Raw genomic sequence first — 24,945 nt, 5'->3', positions numbered from 1 at the left:
TAAGAAAGAGGAGGGGAGACCAGAGGTTTTTGCTTGAGCATTTGAGACAATCATAGAGTGTGGTCCAAATCCTTTGTGAACCAACATTGCCGGGATTCAGCCCAAATGAACTGATTATCCATTGATAATTTTTCACCGTTAACTGCATACTGGTTTTTAGCAGTAATTGTAGATCAATTGACGGTGTTGAAAATTGAAACGTTGCTGATGTCAATTTTCTCTAATACTGAACCAATATTTTTATTTTACATTTGCTAGGAGGTGTTGGTGTGCTGTACCAGCTGAGTGAACAGGGCAAGCAGTTGGCGATCCAGGTTTCCAATATTTTGGGCATGGACATTTGCGGTATCGATCTTCTCAGAAAAGATGATGATTCATTTGTAGTATGTGAAGCCAATGCAAATGTGGGTTTCAAAGCCTTTGACAAAGCATGCAATCTGGATGTAAGCAGTATCATAGCGGACTATGCCCTGTCGTTACTGCCAAGCAGACTGACCAGGAAAATGTCACTTCTTTCTGTAGTTTCCAGTGCTAGTGAAACGAGTGAGCCGGAGGTAGGGGCTCCAGTCAGCGCCATTCCAGAAGGTGTATTCACCATGAGTGTGGGATCGAGTTCCAGTGAGAGTGACCCCGAAATAGTGGAGGTCAGGGATTCTGACACTACTGCTTCCAGGTCCATGCACACTGTACTGCCTGAACCAGGCTACAACATGAACAATCTCATAAATACTGAAATTAAACTATTGAGTGAGTGAGATGAGGAAGTTCTACTAATAGGTATAAACAGGGGTGCTTTCCCAGCTCAGCTGGTGGAAAAGGTAAAAGAATTAACAGAAGGGACATGATCTAATTTTTTTCTCCCATATTAATCGTTAAATCTGAGTTTGTGGAAAAACCCAGACTGATGACAACCATCAATCCACTCCAGGTGGGTTATGCTGTCTCGATGCCATTGAGGTGGGTGGGTGGGAGTATTCATTAAGCACACCATGTATACTTAATTCAGTAGCACTATAGGACGAGTTCAGTTGATTGGTTAAAAAGCATGGCCTAGCCAATAAGAAGGTAACTGGTTAATGTCTGAAGGCAGAGACCAGTTATTGTTGTGGAGAAAACCGTCCCATCAGTACTATTTGGGAAACGAGTGGCCTTTGCTTTACACCTTTCTATGTTGACATGGTTGATATCATGAACTTCCTGTATTTGGAATCAATCTCTAGCCTCTCTACAATGAACTGCCCATCCATGTTATTTTCCTTTCCTTAGATTAGGTGCTACTCATATCCATTGTTTTCTGTCTACTGTATTAACAGTGGTACTTGGACTGCACAGAATTTAAGCATTTTTCAGGAACTTTGGTGGGAACAATTTGAACCGATGGGCTAATTAACAAAATGAGCCAATTAGTATTCCAGAGCATGTAGTCACTAACAAACTTGGATATTTCAGCTAACTTCAGCATAAGGATGGAGCAAGTACATTAAATTAAAGTAAAATTATAGCACGAACCAAAAATAATATAAGCTGCAATTTCAATTCTTCTCTCCCTCTTTCTCGAAAAAGAAAATCTTTGAATTGTAAGGTTAAAATGCTGATGAGGAAATAAATAAATGTCTGCAGAAGATGAATGACAAAAAAATTAATTGGCAATGTGAAAAATGACATGGCTAATCATTTAATATTCTTAATGGGCTTTGAAAGTTTCAATATGATGTTGCCTACCAGGCTAATTAATGGATAAAGAATGCATCTTGAGGATAAGGGAAAACAAGTTGCTCAGAAGATGTTTCTCTTTGTTTTAAAGTGAGAGAACTACTGAGTGGAGATTCTATTATGAGATTGATGAAATCTTCATTTTTTTGTCAACTCAGTTGATTAACTTGTAGTTCCATTAAAACAATCTTAGGCATAACATTGAAGTATCAGGGAAATAAATAGGTTGTGTAACCTCACCTTTGTTGCAGAAAATCTTTTGGTTTATGACTGACTAAGTTAATGTGGTTTGAATGCATTATGTTACAGCCCCAGTGCTTTCCATCATTTTAATTTTGGCTGCTAATACTTGTACCAACATTGCAGTTTAAGATGAACGTAGACTGTCCTGTTTAAAGCTTATATCCCCAGTGTTTTTAACTCTGAATAATATCGTTGAAGTTATGGGTGAAGTGTGAAATGCCTATCTGCATTTAACCTGCGGATTTAATCGGTGAAATGCACAAGGTGCAGAATGCATAGAGTTTAATAAGAACAAGAAAATTATCGCTTTACATGATTCAGAACAGCAAATTGGATGTTTATATCTCAAAATATTGATTAGCCGTCAGGTGGGTAATATCCACAAAATGTGCAAAAACAGAGGATTGACTGAATTATTTCAGGCATGCCAGAAGTCAGTTCCAACTTCTTGAACAATTGTGCTTCTGCTATAAAGAGATAAAGTAAATGTATTTATGAATTATATCTTCCAGTATGATTCGCACAACATTACAATCAAATTCTGCTTTTCAAATGTCAGTAATTGTTGGTGAGATTGAGTGACTTTTGGCAGTGTGTGTAAATGTCAGCAAGCACAAGTTCAGACACTTTAAAAGTACGAGTATTTACAAGGCAGTAACTTGAAACTAATTTTATTTTAAATTACTCAAGTTTCAACAATCTTGGTTGAATCATAAGCTTATTTATAACCATACGTTTATAAATACTGGCAATTTTAAACTAGAGCCATCAGCTTATCTAGCGATTGTGTCATGAAAAATCAAGTAAAATGGTTCTGTTAAGTGGCAGCTGCTATGTCGGATGAGAAGTTACATACTAACATAGTTAATTCATTAAATACACCCATTTAAGAAACTGAGACAATTATTGTAGTATTCAAAGCAAATATTACATTGAAGTAACGATATCTTGAGTTGAATGTTGACTAAAATTGCGAACCAGATGCAAATAATTTTGCATATTATCTCTAGACGGCTGAGTGCATTAATGCAGAAGATAGTATGGCACCAATAAGACTGAGCATATGTGTATAGAACATTACGTTTGACTTTACTGTGCCTGGGCTAGAGGGACAAGGCAATTAACCTCAGCAGGAAAGTATGAACAGTACAAAAGATAAAAGCAGATTTGGTTCTAATTTCTCCACTGGTGTATGTAATAATTTGCTTTTGACTCCAAGTCAATTAGCCCACTAATGTTTGCTAATCAAGCTTGAAGATGAATTGCCGGAGGGAAGAACCTTCACCTTGTCTTCAGGGAAGTAAAGATGAGGGAGAAAATTCAAAATTTAAAAGCACTTTTGTGAAGAATTTGTATAATCTCAACAAGGGGCTGTAACTTTTATTTGCAGGTAACAACGTTCATTGCAAAAACTGTTATGCTTTCATAATCGTTCTCTTTTTCCAAACAACAAAACTTATCGATGTTCTTTCTAAAGTTATTTGTTTTCCCTGTAAATATATTTTAAGAATAACAAGGTTTTTATCAAGATATAAATCTAACTGAATAAGTAAGGTACGCTTTATCAGACACTGTTAATGACCCCATTCCTGTTTTCTTTGACTATTGTAACTTGTAAATGGTTTTCTATCTCCTGCAAAATTGTGCTTCACAAAGATGGCTTTAAATGTTGAACTTTCTGTCATCTATGTTAATGTCCAAGATTGTGATAAATGGGTGGGAGGCTCCTGTTGACAAGGGAGAGACGTGACTAATAAAGCAGACGCTGCTTTTTGTGTGAAATTGGGGAGCTCCAGAACTGTTGGAAAATTGCATTCTGACATTGGAGATGGTTTACAATTTAAGAGGCTGAAGAACCTTCATATTTGCACAAATATGTCGTGTAAATTTTGTGTAATTAATTTCGTGCTGTTAACTGAAGCGTAACAAAATTTTAAAACTGCAGTAGCTCAAAGAGAAAGTATTTTAACGTAGTAATGGAGAAGCATTGGAAGTTTTTTGATGCTTTGCCTCACCTTTCAGTAATTTAAGATTTTACTGATGTTTTTACTTTTAAACTATTCAGAATACCAAGACAAGTTGGTTAATATAATGCAGCATTTTGTGCACTGGATGTGTCCTTGTTTCTAGTAAGATATTAAAACTAGGTAAACCGGTGAGTTAATTCATGATATGCAGTTAGCTATTGACCAAATAGTTACAGCTAAAATCTTGAGTGTTTTTTGCTTTTTATGTTCTGCTAATGGTGATTTTAAACATGTAAACAAATGCAATGAATTTTCAAGTTATGCACATGCAGAATTTCTTTTAAGACATACATTTCTTCACCTGTGCAATGTTTTTTTTCTACGAATTGTGATCCGAATGTAAATATCAAAAAAGTGTCAGGCAGTTATCAGTTTGAAGACGGGTCCCATATCGAAATGTTATCTGAACATTTCCCTCCCTTAGGAGAAGCCAACATTTGTTATTAATTATGACATCCACTTGCCCAATAATTATAGTGAAAGGTTGCACAGTTTTTATACTTAGACATTGGCAGAGACTTTATCCTATCATCCACAATTCTCTTTCATTCGAGTTTGATTAGGAGTTTGAACACTGGAACAACAATATTATTACTGACCATTGGCATTTGTGCCACTTCAGCAAGGATTTTTTAAACATAGTACTTGAACTTGTAAATGTTGGTTGTCCTAACTTCAGCACAATAGCAAAATGGTTTCCATTAATTTGGAAACACATTCTGAAATTTTGACAAATAAAGCAGACTCTCCACTTTGCAGAAAACTCAACTGGAATTCCTAATTGTAAATGTTTTATCACAGTCCAACACTTGTCTTTTTGCCCAATGTAAACTTAAGAGCAGTTCATTTCATAGAGTGTAAAACGGAGGCAACTGTGCCAACCCTGGTATTTGGATGTGTTTCCAGATCGAGGGGGAACAGGAGGAGAACCCCTGTATTATAATATACCCAAAGTAGTATATTATGCAGATATAGGTAGGAATTAAATTGAACTTGTATTTAAAAGAGAGAAAAATATTTGAACATCTAAAAACTGAATTTATGCTTTTACGGCTTATTTCATAAACACAATGTTCTTTAAACATTGGGGTAGGAATGGGAGGGAAAAGTATGAAAATGTACACTTTATGAATAAGCTGTGAGTGTTCTGGTGCACTGAACTGTACAGCTGTGAAGTTTGAATTTATTGATGGTTTTACTAACTGCTTTTCTCTGTAGAACATTGTGTTTAGAGCGAAGTTTTCTTTGTGAAAGTATGACTGTGCATGCTAGACTGGGTGCCTTGTTCACATGTGATTATGACGCAGTAGTCGAAAGGACACGAATGAGTTTTGGTTATAAGGCATTTGCACAACCAGCTATCCTTGACAACATTAGGAAAGTAACTGAGGCAGTTTCAAAGAACAAATCTTGGAAATTTATGCAACCTAACCTTTACCAAGATGATGGTTTGGAAGATGTGCATTGCATTTGTTTTCACTGACCTTTGTTGGGGTAAAGCAGTATCAGGTGCTGCATTTTCATGTTTTGTGGAAAATAATTTACTGATTGTTTCTCTTTAGGTAAACTACAGTGAACTAAAGGCTGCTGCATTTTCATCCCAGCAGTTTATGTTCTAAATCTATAACCCTGACTTTACATTGTATTTACACATTCTACAACAGGGACTGTGAATAGCATCTAGCAATAGTGGTATGTGTAATTACATTGGCTTCAGGATCAAATTATTGGGAGTTGCAAATAGTCAAAATATAATTGGAATATGTGTTTTGTTCTAAATAATATGCTATTCCCTTGGGCTGCAGTCCTGAAAGGTGCAATAGTTAACTGCACCAAAATGACCTTGTACATTAGCTGATGATTTTTTATAGACCTAAATTTGTAGCTTTTTTTGATCTTGTCCAAATGGCAGCTAGAATTTGAAAATTTATAAACTTATGTAAATGTTTCATGTTTTGTCACATGAAGGATATTTTATAAACACTTTTTTAATTAATTTTTAATTGTTTTTTAGTATTGTTCCTCTGGTGAATTGTCATTTGGGTATGAAAGGAATCTGAAATAGAAAAGTTCTGGTTCCACATTACGTGCTACATGTGCAGCCTGGTTGTACAGCTTTGTGTTGACACCTACCTGAGTGACCGCAGCCCAAAGGTGTAATGAATCAAATGGTAACTTATTTTCCAATAGAAGTATGTCAAGATATTGTGTTCTGATGATTTGAGTATCTCTGTCCATTAATGCAAACAACCTTTTCCTTTTTCCATGAAGAAACAAGCTCTTGGCCAATCTTTTCTTTTTGGACAGCCATCTCATTCAGCTAAGGGCTACCAATTGTATTATTTGTATTATTCTGTGTGAGTGTGTGTGTGTGTGTGTGTGTGTCAGAGAGTGAGAGAAGAGCGCACATGCATGCTTTGTGATTGTACAGCTATTAAGAGTGTGGTTAAATGGTTGACATGCATTGTTTGAAAATTTGAAGGACTAATGAGATCAATAATACTTGGTAATGGTTTAATTATCATTTGAATGGGAGTAAGCTGAATGCTTAAGATCAGTATTGTACTTTCCTTCCTCTGTGGATTTTGTAACAATAAACCAACTGGAATTTTATTACATTTGTAGATGGATAAGTCGTTGTGACTTGAACTACACAAATAACAGAAAATACAAATGTATGGTAACCTTTATCCTAATATTTTAAAATATTCATCTCACTTAAGATTTGATTCAAAAGCAGGAAATCAAACAATGAAGGATACAAGGACAACTGAGGATCCATCTATTTAGATGTGTGAAGAATACAGAATGTAAGCAGAATATTAAGATAAGAGAACCTTACTGGTTGTTTATCACCCCTCCCACCCTACCCTGTTTTTGAAGCAGCTTGTAATGCTGCACGATTATATTCTCAACCTCTACCATGTATTTCCTTCAGCCTCTATGGCACTAAATAAATGCAATGCAAAGTCCCCATAGTAGCGAATATAAAAAAGATCCATAGGCGTGGGGTTAAACCTCAACAATAAAAACTGTGAACATTACATTTGTTAAACGATATTTAACACTATGACTCCAAGTTTGTGTTTTTTAAAGAATGTTATTAAAGTATTAGCCTAAGCCGTTTTGCAAATATCACATTCGAGTTTATAGAATGTTTTATGGATCTAGCAGTTTGTGAAACTCCCTCAAGTGGTATTTGAATATAGTTGAAACGGCACGGCTATGATGTTAGTTACATTGATCATGGTAAATACTGTACATATACTTCTGTTTCACTTTTTCTAGAATGTAATAAAATGTTTCATAGAAACTAAAATCATTTATTAAGCTGAATTGTGCTTTCTAACAAAAATCGAACGATAAGTGAAGGGCTATGTAGAATACGGATGCATCATATGTGTTCTGCAATGAAACAGCCTCTTGGAAAACATTCCGCCAAGATTTTTGTAAAATGTCAACATTAAACACTCACGTTTGAACTGAGAAGTTGGTTTTGGATTTTCGTTGGATCCGTATGACACAAATGTGTTCAGAGCCAGTGTGCTTTGTTTTCCATATTTAAATTCCATCTACGATGTACTGGATTACACGGGCGAATTTCAGTCAATTTGTTCCACATTGGATGGGAAAACTATGTGGGCTAGTCAAACTGAGAGTATCTGCATCTACCACCCGCAATGCTATCGAGTTGCAAATCCCTATAAAGATGGGTAGGATGAAAAGAAGCAACTCCCCGCGAAACTCTGCTACCTTATTTTCTTAAATCTTAAAGTTGGTTATGTTTCTCTTTTAAAACAATCACTACAGGGCTGTTGCTTGCTGCACCCTGTGGATTAATGCAGACAATCCGCAGATGCTTACTCTGTCGAGAATCATTGGTAAAATGGGCTGGACGGCGATCGGCCATGACATCTCGAATGGTCGGTTTAGGAAACATTTGATAGAAATCTTCTGCGTTACAGGCCGTTCTGCACATTTAGCTACTTTTTTCCCCCTCCCAATTACAGATCTTAATCTCTAACCTTATACGTTATGGATTTTCAGTTTGCTCGTCGGGGCTTTGTTTAAACATTATATCTGTTTCCAACGTTCCTCCAGACAGCCAGCTCCAGGTTTTATTTTAGCTCACTGCCCCCCCCCCCCCCCGCTGCCCCAATCTTATCAATGATTTTTAAGTGCATGAACAGTAGAAACAAGAAACTGTAGATGCCGGTTAATACACAAAAGGACAGAAAGTACTATTGTAACTCAGCGGGCCAGGCAGCATCTCTGGCGAACATGGATAGGTGACGTTTCGGGTCGAGACTGTCTGAAACATCACCTATCCATGTTTAGTTTGGAGAAACAGCGCGGAAACAGGCTGTTTTTCCCGATGAGAAACGTCACCTATCCATTTTCTCCAGAGATGCTGCCCGACCCGCTGAGTTACTCCAACATTGGTTATAATACAAAAACTTGTTATTATAGTTTGCCGTTTTTGGTTGATATTCAGGGTGGAACGTACAATCTCAAAGTGTTATCAAGGCTATTTTCACCTCAACCAAATCAGGTAGTTAATTCCTGTATTTCCCCCTTTGCGATTTTTTGCTATACATAAATCAGTTTTGTATAAAGTACTGACTTGAAAAGTGCCTATGAGATAGCTGTGAAAGATATTGGCGTTTTCCAAATACATGTCTGTGTGGTATGTTGCCATCATTTGTTATATGATACCGGTTTTGACCGCCGCGGGTGGAACTTGCGTCCCCTGGCACGCTACAATCCGTTTGTTAAAGAAACCGGCAGTTTTCGGGTTTATTTTAATACGTATATTGTTAAAACATTGCACTGCCTCAAGCCGCTTTCATGTAAATATTTGGTAGTGTAACCGATTCTCCACTTTGGTAATAAAACTGAACATCCCGGCACATTGACATGACAACATTCAGCATGTGTTAGCCCAGTCATAAGGGGACGGTCCTTTCCCTCCGGGATATGAAAGTGCTGTTTTAGCCATTTCAAGGAGCCGTTGGATTGTCGAGATCTCTTTTTCGTCCTGTGCGATCAACTCGTTATTTTCTAAAGCCAGATTTCCATATTCAGTAGCCTACATGAAGGCAAGATACTGTGTTAGAAGAACCTACAAAAATACCCCTTAAGGCAGACAAAAGCTTCTCTGATCTCTGAAAAATATCAGTTTAGTTTATCACAAAATCAGTCACCTACCTGCTGTTATTCATTCCAAAAACCCTTGCTTGTGTCCACCTGCCACGCTTTCTCCTGCCTCTCCCACCTTTCTTCCCCCACCACACATACAATCAGTCTGATGAAGGGTCTCCACCGAAATGTCACCGATACATGTTCTCCAGAGATGCTGCCTGACCTGCTGAGTTACTCCTTTTGCATATTAACCAACATCTATTCTTTGTTTCCAGGTTAGTTGGCCTCTGTAAAATTGCCCCTAGTATTGGGAGAGGATGCAAAAGTGGGATAACATACAACTTGTGTCAAAGGGTAATCAATGATCGGGGTGGACTAGGAGGGCCGAAAGGCCTGTTTCCATGCTGTATCTCAATTCCTGGATTGTTTTCCTCCCTCAGTAAACCTGGAGTATTGCATTCTATTCCAAGCACTTTTGTACATCTTCGTGGTTGTGATATAATAGGACACTAACATAATGAAGTGATGAAACGGGGCTGCAACTTTGAGCCATTTACAATTCCACATTTCTTGCCTTCTTTCGATGGATTACACTTGTTATGTAACAAACTCAGGTTGTGTAAACAGTGCCAGAGTGAATTTTCAAGTGTTTGCTTTAGAGTTTCCCCTTAGTTAAGTATTTAAGCAGTAATATTATTTTTGCCTCCTAGCTCTTGTGACTGTGACAAAATGCCTCAAAGCTCTTATAAAAATTCAAACATTTTCTGTTTGGATTTTTATAAGAGCTTTGAGGCATTTTGTCACAGTCGCAAACCTGTCCTATCCATGTACCTGTCTAACTGTTTCTTAAATGTTGGGATTGTCCCTGCCTCAACTACTTTCTCTGGCAGCTTGTTCCATACACCCACTACCCTTTGTGTCACCCATTGTGACATAAGTTTAAGGTGAGAGGGGCAGGTTTAGTAAGGATCTGAGGGGCACCACAACTCACTCAGAGGGTGGTGGCTGTATGGAACAAGCTACCAGAGGAAGTTGTTAAGGCAGGTACTGTAACAACATTTAAAAGACACTTGGACAGACACACTCTGCGTTCCGCAGAGACCGTTCCCTCCGTAACTCCCTGCTCCACTCGTCCCTTCCTACCCAAACCACCCCATCCCCGGGCACTTTCCCCCGCAACCGCAGAAGATGCAACACCTGTCCCTTTACCTCCCCCCTCAACTCCATCCAAGGACCCAAACAGTCTTTCCAGGTGAGACAGAGGTTCACCTGCACCTCCTCCAACCTCATCTATTGCATCCGCTGCTCTAGATGTCAACTTCTTTACATCGGCGAAACCAAACGCAGGCTCGGCGATCGCTTCACTCAACACCTTCCCTCAGTCCGCCTTAACCAACCTGATCTCCCGGTGGCTGAGCACTTCAACTCCCCTCCCACTCCCAGTCTGACCTTTCTGTCATGGGCCTCCAGTGCCATAGTGAGGCCCACCGGAAATTGGAGGAACAGCACCTCATATTTCGCCTGGGCAACTTGCAGCCCAGCGGTATGAACATTGACTTCTCCAACTTTAGATAGTTCCTCTGTCCCTCTCTTCCCCTCCCCCTTCCCAGATCTCCCACTGTCTTCCTGTCTCCACCTATATCCTTCCTTTGTCCCGCCCCCTGACATCAGTCTGAAGAAGGGTCTCGATCCGAAATGTCACCCATTCCTTCTCTCCTGAGATGCTGCCTGACCTGCTGAGTTACTCCAGCATTTTGTGAATAAATACCTTCGATTTGTACCAGCATCTGCAGTTATTTTCTTACACATGGATAGGAAAAGATTAGAGGCGATATGGGCTAAATGCGGGCAAATGGGAGTTGCTTAACTGGGGCATTTTGGTCAGCATGTGCAAGATGGGTCGAGGTGCCTGTTTCTCTGCTGATCACTCTATGAAATCTATCCATCCACTAACCAAATTCCCATCTTTATGGTTTATTTAAAACTATTTTGTGTGCTAACAGAATGCTTACAGATTTGGCTCAAAGAGACTAACCCACGTATTGGGATCATTAATATGTCACAAACAGGGACATTATGTTAGTGTCCTTTACAGTACATTCAGAGCACTGAGGATAAGGAGGTAAAAGTTGCACCACTGTTATACGAAACCTTGTTTAGGCCACACATGAGCACAACTTTGCACAACTCCAACAAAACAATTGAAAAGCAGATTAAGCTGGAGTAGACACTTAGCATTCTTTGGTGAATTTAACTAATGTTTCCAGGAGGAATTTTGTTTGCCCGAGTCCTTTCTCTTTCCACTGTAAGGCATCCCCAAATAATGCCAGCAACTGTGTAACATGCAGAATATGACCACAGAACGGATTTCAATCGTGATTATTTTGCAAAATCAATCATCTTTTACCTCATGCTAATGACTCAGATCCTTGTCCCATGGAAATCAAGGTCAAGGTCATTTCTGTTCCATGGCCGTCAGCATCGCTCCATGCTGCTGCAGATCTCTGCTGTGTCTAGCAGTTTGCTGCTCAATGTTGCATTGGGGAGGCCACCCAAACTCCATACTCAAGGACAGTAGTCAAACCTACTGTTCCGTCACTCCAGGAGAGCCCGCAGAGCAAGGTGGCTACCCTGGCAATAGAGGATGGGTAAAGGCAGTAGGAAGAAAGGACCTTGGCTTAGAAAACCAAGCTGTGGAAACATTTTAGATGGAGGTGAGGAAGAACAAAGGGCAGGAAACATTGATGGGAATTGTCTATATTGGCCCTAAGTGGGTAGGTGTAAGTAACCTAGAGCACTGAATAAACTACATGACCAGAGTTGCATCTAATAAGGGAAAATCAATAATCTTCAACAACTTTAATCTACATATAGACTGGGTAAACCAAAGTAGTTGCAATAGTGTAGTGGACACATCCACAGAGAGTATAGGAGATGGTGTTTTGGATCTGCTAAAATGGGAACCGGGCAGATCGTCTGTTATAGATCTGGTATTGTGCTATAAACATACAACACTGACCAATACAGCACGGAAAGAGAACCTTCAGCCACAATGTCTGTGCTGAACATTCATATCACTTCACCATCTACAGAGAGTGTGTTTTCCATTAACATATATATGCTTTTTGTCATTATATCTTATAATGAAATTGTGTTTGTTATAGAAAGCTTTTTCATCACAAAGATATACATCGATATATGTTGTGCATACAATGTTAGATACCCATCATTCATGGACAGTCGACTAAGTCAGTTACCTCCAAGATAATAACATTTGATAGCTCAATATGTTAGATTATCTGACATATAGAAGGTTTAATGAATTGTGTCAGATTAACGAAAATTGGCTCTATTCAACAAATCAAATCTACTTGGATCAATTTCTAATGATTTGTGCAACCTATTGGGTTATTCTCCTGAAAGAGCAATGTGAAGCATACCTTATTGAAGTCCAGGAACAGGTAATAAAGCATGGCCAGGGCGTGAGCAATGCTTCCAATTTTGCCCTTTTTCATTAGGAGCTCTTGGTTTCGCAGGTCAAAGATTGCATGCAACACCTTGACTGCTTCTGCTTCCTTGGCTTCATCTTCAGGAGAACCAAGCAACACAAAAATAAATGTCTTTAAAAACAGAATCTCGTGGAAGAAATGCTGAGAAAGGCTTTTCTAAACTAACAAAAACTAAGCTCTAATTGGCACTACACCCTAGGAAGTAAACAGTGGACTAGGATAGCATATGGTGAAGATATATAAAAATGACATCTGAACTCTGCACGTTGAATCACCAGGAAAGATAGCACAGACTAGGATTTTATTCCCAAGAATTGAGAGGGTGATGGAATGAATTGATTGAAGTATAGACTGTTAAGGGTGAGGATAGACACAAAATGCTGGAGTAACTCAGAGGGTCAGGCAGCATCTCGAGGGAGAAGGAATAGGTGACGTTTCGGGTCGAGACTTTTCTTCAGACTGCTTCCATTGGTGGGGACTTGGGAGCATACACTAAAAAAGTGAGTCATGTCTTTCAGGTGAGAAGTTAGGTAGCACTTCCATTCGCAAAGACTAGAAGTTTGGAGTTCTCTTCTGTAAATGCCAATTAGCAACCTTGAATCTGAACCTGATAGATATTATTAACCTGTTTTAAGCGATAAGGAGTGTAGGAGGAAACTGCAGATGCTGGTTCAAACGGAAGATCGACACAAAAAGCTGGAGTAACTCAGCAAGTCAGGCAGCATCTCTGGAGAGAAGGAACAGGTGACATTTCGGGTCGAGACCTTTCTTGCCTGTACGGGTGTCTGGGGTTATGGGAAGAAGCCAGGAAAATGGGATCAGGAGTGAGAGAGATTCAGTAGATCAGCCATGGTTGAATGGCGGAGTAGACTTGATGGACAGAATGGCCTAATTCTGCTCCTATCACTTATTGGCATGACTTTATGAAGGGTCTTGTCCCGAAATGTCACCTATTTGTTTTCTCCAGTGTGCTGCTTGACCCACTGAGTTACTCCAGCTTTTTATGTTTAAGGGGATAAGGAGAAAGGCAGGTGTTTATGGTTAAGTCATTGTTCAGTTATGACATGAATGGAACTGTGGGCTTGCGGGAGAAGAGTCTTGTTCCTATGTTCATATTAATAATATGTATAAATAATTTGCATACTTCAATTTAGTTGTGACCGTATGAGGAAGGGCAGGGGATATTGTTTGCATTATCCGTCAACCACACAAAACCACATCTTACAGGCCACTTCAAAGGAAGGAAAATAATTGTCTAAAGAATACTTTTTGCATAATTGCATGGCATGGGTGAACCACAAAAGTTTTAAAGAATATTAATGCCTGTGCATCGAGACTTGGTTGCGTTTATGTTTCTTCGCCAATTCATCAGTCACAGAAGATGAAGCCATTGCCTGCTTAGCCTTCGCTCCGGTGCTCTGCAGATTAACATGGAGCCCCGTATCAGTTGCTAGAAAGATCAACACAAATTGCAGGAAGAGTATCCCATATTTCGCTTGGGCAGGGGTATGAATATTGATTTCTCTAACTTCAAATGACCCTGCATTCCCCCTCTCTCAATCCCTCCCCCACCCACGTCACACCAGCTTTTCGTTCTCACCTAGCAAACGGCTAACAATGGCCTTTTTCCTTTATCATTGTTACTTTTTTGCATATCTCTATATCTCTCGTTTCCCTTTCCCGTGACTTTCAGTCTGAAGAAGGGTCTCGACCCGAAACGTCACCCTTTCCTTCTCTCCAGAGATGCTGCCTGTCCCGCTGAGTTACTCCGGCATTTTGTGTCTATCTTCGGTTTAAACCACCATCTGCAATTAGTTCCGACACATAGCTGATCTGTGACCGAAACACAAGCACCCGCCTACTAGCCCCAAGAAACTTGGGTGTAAGTCAGTTAGTTCATGGTTTGATGGTCCGCGCTGACCAGCGATCCCCACATATTAACAGTATCCTACACACACTAGGGACAATTTTTACATTTACCAAGCCAATTAACCTACAAACCTGTACGTCTTTGGAGTTTGGGAGGAAACCGAAGATCTCAGAGAAAACCCACGCAGGTCACGTACAGACAGCACCCATAGTCAGGATCGAACCCGGGTCTCCGGTGCTGCAAGCGCTGTAAGGCAGCAACTCTACTGTTGTGCCACCGAGCCACCCGTTCTGTATCTCTCTACTTGTTCTGTACCTCTACATTTAGTAACTGCTAAAGGAGCAAAACACTGTCGTGATTAATATCATAAGGTTCACTGCTCTACCTAAATTATAAAGACTTAAAAAGTAACTATTTGAGTGGAAATATCCTCAATATGTAATTGTAGCCATAACTTCTCACCCCTGGTACCCTGGTGAGTGTGGACTCTTCTTTTGGCTGTAGATGGATGACACAGAATTTAGTACATTATCCTGCCTATTGATGAAACACTGTAATGTGTTAAGCTGTCCTGACATATCACTTTGTATTTTCCATTGGAGTCAACCGATCAGAAGGTTCCAGGGTACAATTAGCTTTGAGATCTAGAAAGATCAGCCGCAGGTCCTGTCTCTGATTGCTCAATGCTGACCTCTGCTGGTGAGCAAACACTTCCCTTCTGCTATTGAGGGCGTGCAGCGTAGGTTCACTAGGTTGATTCCCGGAATGGCGGGATTGTCGTATGTTGAAAGGCTGGAGCAATTAGGCTTGTATACACTGGAATTTAGAAGGATGAGAGGGGATCTTATCGAAACATATAAGATAATTAGGGGATTGGACACATTAGAGGCAGGAAACATGTTCCCAATGTTGGGGGAGTCCAGAACAAGGGGCCACAGTTTAAGAATAAGGGGTAGGCCATTTAGAACGGAGATGAGGAAGAACTTTTTCAGTCAGAGAGTGGTGAAGGTGTGGAATTCTCTGCCTCAGAAGGCAGTGGAGGCCAGTTCGTTGGATGCTTTCAAGAGAGAGCTGGATAGAGCTCTTAAGGATAGCGGAGTGAGGGGGTATGGGGAGAAGGCAGGAACGGGGTACTGATTGAGAGTGATCAGCCATGATCGCATTGAATGGCGGTGCTGGCTCGAAGGGCTGAATGGCCTACTCCTGCACCTATTGTCTATTGCCCACAGGTAGACACAAAATGCTGGAGTAACTCAGCGGGACAGGCAGCATCTCAGGAGAGAAGGTATAGGTGACGTTTCGGGTCGAGACCCTTCTTCAGGCTCTCCTGCCCACAGAATCCATGCCGACCAGCGATCACTCGTTTACACTAGTTCAATGTTATCCCACTTTCTCATTCACTCCCTAATCATTGGGGATAATTTACAGAGGCCAATTGACCTATAAATCCACAAGTCTTTGGAGTGCGGGAGAAAACCAGAGCACCCAGAGAAAACCCATGAGGTCACAGGGAGAACGTACAAGCTTCATGCGGACAGCACCCGAGGTCAGGTTCAATCCCCAATCTCAGTGCCATATGGCTATATGATTTTTTTTAGCTATTCAACAACTAAGGCCCCTGTCCCATTTAGGCGACTGCCGGCGACTGTCATAGTCGTAGCAGTTTGCCGAAAAACCGGCGACTGGACCCCCCCCCCCCCCCCCACGACAATGTCTACGACAAGCTACAACAACCTACCACCTAGTCGACGTCAAGCTACGGCAAGCTACCGACAACCGGCGACACAATCGTCGCGACTTAGGACGTCCACCTACGACCGCACCTACGACAACCTGCAACCACACAGGCGGCAACCTACGACAACCGAAGTCAACCTACATCTATCCGCGACAAGTTACGACCGCGTCAGCGACAACTGAAGACAATTCACGTCATTTTGACACCGGTACATGTCGCCGGATGACGTAGGCAGTCGCCAATGGAATTCAACAAAGTCAGCACCGGCGACAGCCTACGTCACCTGGCGACAACCTACGTCAGGAGACGTCAAGCTACGATCATTGGCGTCAAAGCAACAGTCGCCAAAAAATTTGAAACCTGTCAAAATCCAGTGGCGACCAGAAAAACGCTAGGACTCTTTGGAGACGACTCCCGACCGTACAGGCGACACCCCGGCGACCGTGTGGTGACAGTCTAGTCACCTGTAGTCGCCTAAAAATTCACCTAAGTGGGACAGGGGTTTAACACATCATTTTGAAGTTCTCCTACACTCTTAGAGTCTGATGCTCCTACATGCCAAGTGTCCAAAGTCAGTCAATTTAATTTGTTTGCTATATGGTATTGACAATGTTACCAAACTTAAATTATCTTTTCCTGCGACATTTTAGAGTAGTCTTCATCAATAGGACTGCCAATTCAACATTTGTTCTAGACAGGCAATTGAACCATCCTATCCACAACTGTCGAGTGGTCCTGAGCTACCATCTATCTCATCGGAGGCCCTTGGACTATCTGTAATCAGACTTATCTTGCACTATACGTTATTCCCTTTATCCTGCATCTATGCACTGTGGACAGCTCGATTGTAATCAAGTAGAATGGATGGGACTGGATGGGACGCAACAAGTAGAATTTCATTGTAACTCGGTACATAATACTAAAGTAACCAAGACCTCAACAGCGGAACAGGCGGGCGATGATGGCTGACTTTAGTGGAGCGTCACAACGGCTGGGAAGGAGGCTGAAGGCTGCAGCAGGAAAGGGTCCCCGGTCGTCTTGGACTCCACGCCACTGGATCCTGACCCAGATCTGTCAAGGACCGTGTGGTGGCTGTCTGTGCTCCAGTCTCCCCACGTTAAACAAAGTCACGCACGGGCGTGCTCACAGAGGGCAGTCATACTCGTGTTAAGGGACCGCCGATGATGACTAAACTAAACTAAACTAAACTTAACAGATGGAGGGATTTTGATCAAAGGTGGAGGGAATTTGAAAATAAAAATCTTCCAGATTGTAGGAGGGATTGTCCTTTCAGTAACTGTTAATTCTGGCATGGCTGCCTCAGGTATGCAAATACTTTAAGGAAACAGACAATTGTGAAGAGCACTTACCAAAAACATCTGTAAAGTCTATGAGACTGGTGCCAGGTGCTGGCGAACTGATTCCTGCTTTCCATAAAGATTTTTGTATTTCCGTCTCCACCAATACACCCAGAAACGTTTTCCAGATATTGGTCACCTGCAATGAAAGTATGAAGCATAACTGCTGTTCAGAAGCCACGGTCTGATCACTGAGTTAAGTTTAGTTTAGTTTAGAGATACAGCGCGGAAACAGGCCCTTTTGGCCCAGGTTATTGCCAGTATTAATTTTATTTGCAGATAGATACAAACAGCTGGAGTAACTCAGCGGGTCAGGCAGCATATCTGGAGAAAAGAAATGGGTGATGTTTCGGGTCGAGACCCTTCTTCAGGCTGATGTCAGGGGAGGGGGCGGGATGAGAGAAGGAATGGGTGACGTTTCGGGTCGAGACCCTTCAGGCTGAGAGTCAGGAGGGGTGACGTTTCGGGTCGAGACCCTTCTCCAATCTGAAGAAGGGTTTTGTCTCGAAGCGTCATCTATTCCTTTTCTCCAGAGATGCTGCCTGACTCGCTGAGTTACTCCAGCTGTTTGTATCTATCTGCAAATAAAATGAATACTGACAATAACCTCAGTGAAGCTCTCGTCCTGCACTAGTACAGCCTTATACAGTTACTCATGTCGGCAGGACAAGTTGCCACTTTGCTTGTCCACATTGATCGTGTTGGGTTGTATTATTCTGACATTTACCTCCGAAACCTGCGCTCGGTCTGCATTGATCAATTTTAAATTACCTCCGCCCTCAACTCCATCCAAGGACCCAAACAGTCTTTCCAGGTGAGACAAAGGTTCACCTGCACCTCCTCCAACCTCATCTATTGCATCCGCTGCTCTAGATGTCAACTTATTTACATCTGCGAAACCAAGCGCAGGCTCAGCGATCGCTTCGCTCAACACCTGCGCTCGGTCCGCATTGACCAATTTTAAACTGTGTTTACCTCTGAGTACAGTGAGTCTGCTATATCCATCTTCTCCTGTTGGTAAAACACGTTGGCCATGTGGTAATAGCCGCCAGCGGTGTGAATGTCAGACACACCGAACACCTGGGTGGCATGGTAGATCTGTCAAACGTAAATTCCTGCAATTAGTCTCTTTCAAATGGAAAACAGGGCATCTTATCTTGTATGAACTACCATTAGTGTTCCATATTCAATGACATTTACCGACTGACTATTAACTAGAAATGGAGGTGGGCCAGCAGAATAGTTCATCTTTGTGACGTTATGCCAGATGTTTAAATTGTAAATTTATCCATGCTGTGTCCATTTGTTCTTGATGTGCATGGAAGCATGTTACATTAAGGCTAATTATCTGCCCCCTCCCTGAACTCCTAGTGTTTATAATATGAGGGAAATACACGTTGGAAATCTGTAAAGCATAATTTAATTACATAGTAAACCAGGGCTGCTTGGTGAACAAAGGGGTTATATTCCTAAAGACGCCTTTGTTATTTGCAAATTCATGATGCGGGAGGCACCATTATTACTTGTAGAGAAAATTCAGTTTGCTACCTTGGGCTGCACAGTGGTGCAGCAGGTAGAGCTGCTGCCTCACACAGCAGAGACCCGTATTTGATCCTATCCTCGGGTGCTGTCCGTGTGGAGTTTGCACGTTCTCCCTGTGACGGTGTGGGTTTCCTCCGGGTGCTCAGGTTTCCTTCGCATCTCAAAGATGTGCGGGTTTGTGAGTTCATTCTCCCTCTGTAAATTACCCCCCAGCTTGGGTCTCTGGCGCTGGGAGACAGCAGCTCTACCCGCTGCACCATCGTGCTGCCACATTGGTCTTTGTCAACCTGTTTCTTCTCAAATACTTACATCGTCAGCAAAGCACCAGAGCGCTTTGTCATAGTCACACTTGGCGGTGTAGAAAAGGCCCATGTTTCGGAACAACTTGTACTGAATGGCGTTAATACATTCCTTGGTCTTCATCACCGTCCACTGAGCCTGAGAGAGGTATTCTTCAGCTTCATCTAGTCGACCAAGGCCTGGGCAGCATCCCGTGCACAAAATGTTGAAATTACTGACTGTACATTCACCCTATCTCATAAGTTGATAAATTCATAAGTGTTAGGAGCAGAATTAGGCCATTTGGCCCATCAAGTCTACTCTGCCATTCAATCATGGCTGATCTATCTCTCCCTCTCAACCCCATTCTCCTGCCTTCTCTCCATAACCCCAGACACCCTCACTAATCAACTATCTGTTCCCTTCATAACTTTATACATTGCTATAAGATCACCCTCCAGCCTCTCACACTCAAAGGAATAAAGTTCTAGCCTAGCCGACCTCTCCCTATAGCTCAGTCCATCGAGTGGAATTCTCTGCCTCAGAAGGCAGTGGAGGCCAATTCTCTGAAAGCATTCAAGAGAGAGCTAGATAGAGCTCTGAAGGATAGCAAGTCAGGGGGTATGGGGAGAAGGCAGGAACGGGGTACTGATTGAGAATGATCAGCCATGATCCCATTGAATGGCGGTGCTGGCTCAAAGGGCCGAATGGCCTTCTCCTGCACCTGTTGTCTATTGAGTCCAGGGAACATCCCTGTTCATTTTCTCTGCACCCTTTCCAGCTGAATGGCATCTTGAGCAAAACTGAACACAATACTCCAAGTGTGCCTCTCTAATGTCTTGGACATCTTTAACATAGTGTTCCAGTTTCTAACGTGTCAAAAAACCTTAATAATTAATACAAGTTAATAACGTCTTAATGATTTTCTAAAGATATACGCAAAGTGCTGGAGTAACTCAATGGGTCAGGCAGCATCTCTGGAGAAAAGGTCTGAAGAAGGGCCCCGACCCGAAATATCACCCATCCTATTTCTCTAGAAATGCACTCTGTGTTCATCTTTGGTATGAACTAGAATCTGCAGTTCATTGTTTCAACTTAATAATTTTCTAGATCTTCCCAGCTGACATATCAACCCACACATAACCTGACCTGCTGAGTTACTCCAGCATTTTGTGAATAAATACCACATATAACATGAAATATTCTTACCGATCCCAGCTTCTGCCAGCAGTAACTGAGATGGCACTAGCTCAGCGGAGAGGCTGCCGTACACAGTGGTTGCAAAGCGCAAGGACTGCAGGGCTCCGGGTATCGCCCTCTCATGTTTACCCTCAAACAGAAGCTTCTGAGCCACAGTACGTGTCAGATCAATGAGATGTTTCTGTAAGCAGCAAAGGCATTAGAAAGATGATGCGTTCTTCCTCAAGCTTCTATGTTGGGCTTCCATGTAACAGCACAGGAGGCCACAAACAGGCAGGTCAGGGTGGGAGTGGGGTGGGGAATTAAGATGGCAAGCAAGCTGTAGCCTAGGGTTACATGCATGGGACTACACATGGGTTTACTGCAAAGCAATCATTCAATCTTCAATCGGCAGAACCCCTGCCTCACAGCACCAGAGACCCAGGTTCGACCCTGACTATGGGCGCTGTCTGAGCAGAGTTTTTACATTCGCCCTGTGACTGTGATGGTTTTCTCTAGGTCTCCTGTTTCCTCCTATAGTCCAACTATATGCCGGTTTCGAGGTTTATTGGCTTCTGTAAATTTGTCCCAAGGGTGCAGGGAGTGTAACATAGAACTGGTAAACGGGTGATCGATGGTCGGTGTGGACTCGGTGGGCCAAAGGGCCCGTTTCCACCCTGTCTCTCTAAACTCTCTTTCTAAACTAAAATGCTTGAAAAATTGATTATTTTTTATGTTCTAAATCTATTCTTCGAACATTGTCTAAGATATATTCTTCAGTTATAACTTCAAAGAGGATTTAAAATTTAATTTAAAGCAAATTTGGACATTATTCTTATAATACCACTGACTACTTTTTCTACTGTCCACATTAAGGAGTGGTACTCAGTTCATTTGTTTAAGAGACCGAGGAATGTTCCATTTCCAAATTTGCTTTAAGCTCTCCTAGCAGGGAACACAGGTTATTTGTCCCAGTGCACACTGGATGTGACACATGTATGCGTGGAGACTGTTATCCATGAAGCAATGATTGATTTGATGCCACTTCGATTATGGCCGACCTATTCTTCTACTGACGTTCTTGAAGAGTAAGGGACTCAAAGGTTTTGAAGAGAAAGTAAGGGAATGGGATTGAGTGGGAATAGATCAGAATGAATCGAATGGCAGAGTAGACTTGATGGGCCGACTAGCCTAAATCTGCTTCTATGTCTTATGGCCTTCAACACCATATCTACAGCAGGAAGACTGTTTTTGTTTCAAAATTGGCTGACAACCAGCTTGGACTTCGCTGAGGTAAAAGTCAATGCAGTGGTACATATGTAAATTGACATGACTTTGACATTTCTTGGGAACAATCTGTCCACAATCACATATGAAGAAATGCATTCAATAGTTACTGTTTATAGTGAACCTATATTCCACACCTGCATAAGTCAGTACGTTGTGGATAGGACAAGAGGAAACTGGAAATCGAAAAATAAACAAATATAGATGCTAGGTACTCAGTGTTTACCTGTCTCTGCACCAGCTGTGCCTTACCGTGCTCTCGTTCTTTTGTTGAGCTAAGGAAAGGCAGTGGTGTCCGTACCGGAATCAGAAGCTGGCAAATCTTCTCATGGATTCCATGCCAATCTGCCTCTTGGTGAGCTATATCACTGAGAGAAGATAGGAATAGGCGTTTAACCTTGAGAGTTCATCCATAACAAAAGAACATTCTTGATTCTTGATTAGTGCTGGTGTCAGAGGCTGCGGGGAGAAGGCAGGAGAATGGGGTTAGGAGGGAGAGGTAAATCAGCCATGATTGAATGGCGGAGTAGATTTAGGAAAAAAACTGCAGATGCTGGTTTAAATTGAAGGTAGACACAATATGCTTCTTTAGACTGAAGAAGGGTCTCGACCTGAAACATCACCCATTCCTTCTCTCCAGAGATGCTGCCTGACCCGCTGAGTTACTCCAGCATTTTGTGTCTACCGGTGGAGTAGGCTTGATGGGCTGAATGGCCTCATTCTACTTCTATCACTTATGACCATATAACATTCACTCGTGGGCACAGCTAATAAATACTGGAAGTGACTGGAAGTGACAAAGATGTGTACTTTATCAGTAGAAAGTTTTAATATTTTATTTAGGTCAGAAAACAACCCAGTTTAATGGATAAGAATTGGAAATGTTTTCTTTTAAATAAAAACTTGCATTTATGTACACATTCAATTGATCTGATCAGATTTGAAGCTCATGCATGTCTTTACAAAAACAAGACTTTTATTCTTTGGCAGTAATTCATTACCAGATAAAAAAAATATTTCTAGTGCCTAAAAAAATAATTACATTTGACTTTAGCTATGCAATATATTTTTTTACATTAGACCTCCACCAACACCACAACCTGTGATCACATTATTAAATCTGATGATATTTATTGCCTTATCTATAATGGTATCTGTGGTGGTGAATCTGTGGAATTCATTGCCACAGAATGCTGTGCAGGCCAAGTCAGGGATGGATATATAGATTCTTGATTAGTGCAGGTGTCAGCGGTAATGGGGAGAAGGCAGGGGAATGGGGTTAGGATGGTGAGATAGATCAACCATGATTGAAGGGAGGAGCAGACACGATGGGCCGAATGGACTAATTCTGCTCCTATCACTTATGATCTTATTTGGCATTTGTTTACTCTATTCCTTGGTAAGATGGGCATTTTGGTGATTGCAATTTGAAACAAAATTGAAATGGAGTCCAGCTGCACTCTTTAATGCATCATCTACAAGAGTCAAGAGTGTCTTATTGTCATATGTCACAGATAGAACAATGAAATTCGTACCTGCAGCAGCACAACAGAATATGTAAACATAGCACACTAAAACAATATAATAAACGAGAAAAAAAGTCAGTGTGTGTATTTGCACCTATACACACATAAGATAGATACAATTCTTTCTCTCATCCATTCCTTCTCTCCTAGATGCTGCCTAACCTGCTGAGTTACTCCAGCATTTTGTGATACCTTCGATTTGTACTAGCATCTGCAGTGATTTTCCTACATAAGATAAATACAAAATGCTAGAGTAACTCAGCAGGACATTTTGTGCCGAGATCCTTCTTCAGACTGAGAGTCAGCGTGGAGGGAGATTATGAAAGGGTAAAGTGTGAAAACACAGATCCAAGGGGATGATGGTAAAGGAAATGTAGAACGGTACATTGCTAGTTGAGGGGAAGGTGACAACGAGGCACACATTCAGTAACATTTAATCAGGAGGACAGTGGAACTAGTCGGAGAACTAGGATGGGGGAGGGACATAGAGAGAGAGAAAGCAAGGGTTACTTGAAGTTAGAGGAATCAATATTTATACTGCTGGCCTAATTGTTCCTCCAATTTTCGTTGATATACATATATATATATATACCCACACACATTCTCATAAAACATATAAATACAAATGATTTGGTGCAAAAAGACCAAATCAATGCCCCCAAGGCCATGTAGTTCAGGGCCTATTTGGAGGTTGTAGTGCTTCATAACCTGATGGCAGTAGGGTAGAAAGATGTGTTACAAATATACTGTAACACATCGCAAATCAAAGCTACTTCTGTTTGGTCAGCTGCCCACCTAGTTTAAGAAAGCTTCTACTTACCAGTAAAAAGTCACCCTGCACCGGGAGCACATAACATGGGCGTTTTTTTGGCATATCTCGCACTCCAGTACGACCCCCTTGGGATTAGCAAGCGGGTAAACAGCAGTACTTAACATGTCGAAAGCTCGGGAGGTCAACTCTTATCTGCAACACTCTCAGCCTCTCAAGTGCGGCGTTACTGACGACTGGGCACGTTGCCAGGGACGCTACACGTTGCTAAGGATTTGGGGCACGTTGCTAGGAAGTTGGGACACGTGGCTAGGGAGTTGCTACACGTTGCTAGGGACGAGACACGTCGCTAGGGACTTGGGACACGTTGCTAAGGAGTTGTTACGCGTTGCTAGGGAGTTGGGACACGTTCCTAGGGAGTTGCTACGCGTTGCTATGGACTTGGGACACGTTGGTAGGAAGCTGGGACACGTTGCTATGAACGCTACACGTTGCTAGGAACATGGGACACGTTGCTAGGGATTTGGGACACGTTGCTAGGGATTTGGGACACGTTGCTAGGGAGTTGGGACACGTTGTCAGGGACTTTCCGCTGGACCCTGAGCCTGCCGCACTCCTTAGCGCCTCACCTACCTAATTAACGCAACACAAATCAAGGCTGCTATTAAAGGGGAAATCTAAACGTTTTGATATCAACGTGTCATTGTGATGACTTTGAATAGAAATTGCAATCAGGGCTGAAAGCTCTGTGTAGGAAGGAACT

General features: G+C 41.7%; 2 protein-coding genes across 4 annotated transcripts in view; one reads left to right on the top strand and one right to left on the bottom strand.

Moving 5' to 3' along the window:
• Nucleotides 1-7,463, top strand: part of rimkla (ribosomal modification protein rimK-like family member A) — a 45,326-nt gene extending 37,863 nt beyond the window's left edge. For all 3 annotated transcript variants that reach the window (XM_078425634.1, XM_078425635.1, XM_078425633.1), the window contains exon 6: nucleotides 259-7,463. In XM_078425634.1, the coding sequence (XP_078281760.1) occupies nucleotides 259-755 (497 nt within the window). In that variant the 3' untranslated portion in view covers nucleotides 756-7,463. The remainder of the gene's footprint in view (nucleotides 1-258) is intronic.
• A 1,321-nt stretch (nucleotides 7,464-8,784) lies between these two features.
• zmynd12 (zinc finger, MYND-type containing 12) lies at nucleotides 8,785-24,349 on the bottom strand. Its single transcript, XM_078425292.1, has 8 exons — nucleotides 24,234-24,349; nucleotides 22,114-22,255; nucleotides 20,631-20,802; nucleotides 19,452-19,621; nucleotides 18,576-18,698; nucleotides 17,613-17,739; nucleotides 12,566-12,711; nucleotides 8,785-9,072 (listed from the first exon to the last, which is right to left on the bottom strand). Exons 1-8 carry the CDS (start codon nucleotides 24,347-24,349, stop codon nucleotides 8,911-8,913), a joined length of 1,158 nt encoding a protein of 385 aa, XP_078281418.1. The 3' UTR covers nucleotides 8,785-8,910.
• Nucleotides 24,350-24,945: the final 596 nt, after the last annotated feature.

Source organism: Rhinoraja longicauda, chromosome 30 (assembly GCF_053455715.1).
Source record: "Rhinoraja longicauda isolate Sanriku21f chromosome 30, sRhiLon1.1, whole genome shotgun sequence".
Classification (NCBI taxonomy): domain Eukaryota; kingdom Metazoa; phylum Chordata; class Chondrichthyes; order Rajiformes; family Arhynchobatidae; genus Rhinoraja; species Rhinoraja longicauda.
This window is presented reverse-complemented; position numbering and strand designations above follow the sequence as displayed.

What these genes read in the sequence shown, in the direction of transcription:
- zmynd12 (XM_078425292.1), bottom strand. Translation starts at nt 24,349, where the DNA reads ATGTTAAGTACTGCTGTTTACCCGCTTGCTAATCCCAAGGGGGTCGTA. An exon ending in GCTGGCAGAAGCTGGGATCG is followed by an intron (nt 19,622 to 20,630) that starts GTAAGAATATTT and finishes GATGCTGCCCAG; the next exon opens with GCCTTGGTCGACTAGATGAA. An exon ending in CAGACTCACTGTACTCAGAG is followed by an intron (nt 17,740 to 18,575) that starts GTAAACACAGTT and finishes CTTTCATTGCAG; the next exon opens with GTGACCAATATCTGGAAAAC.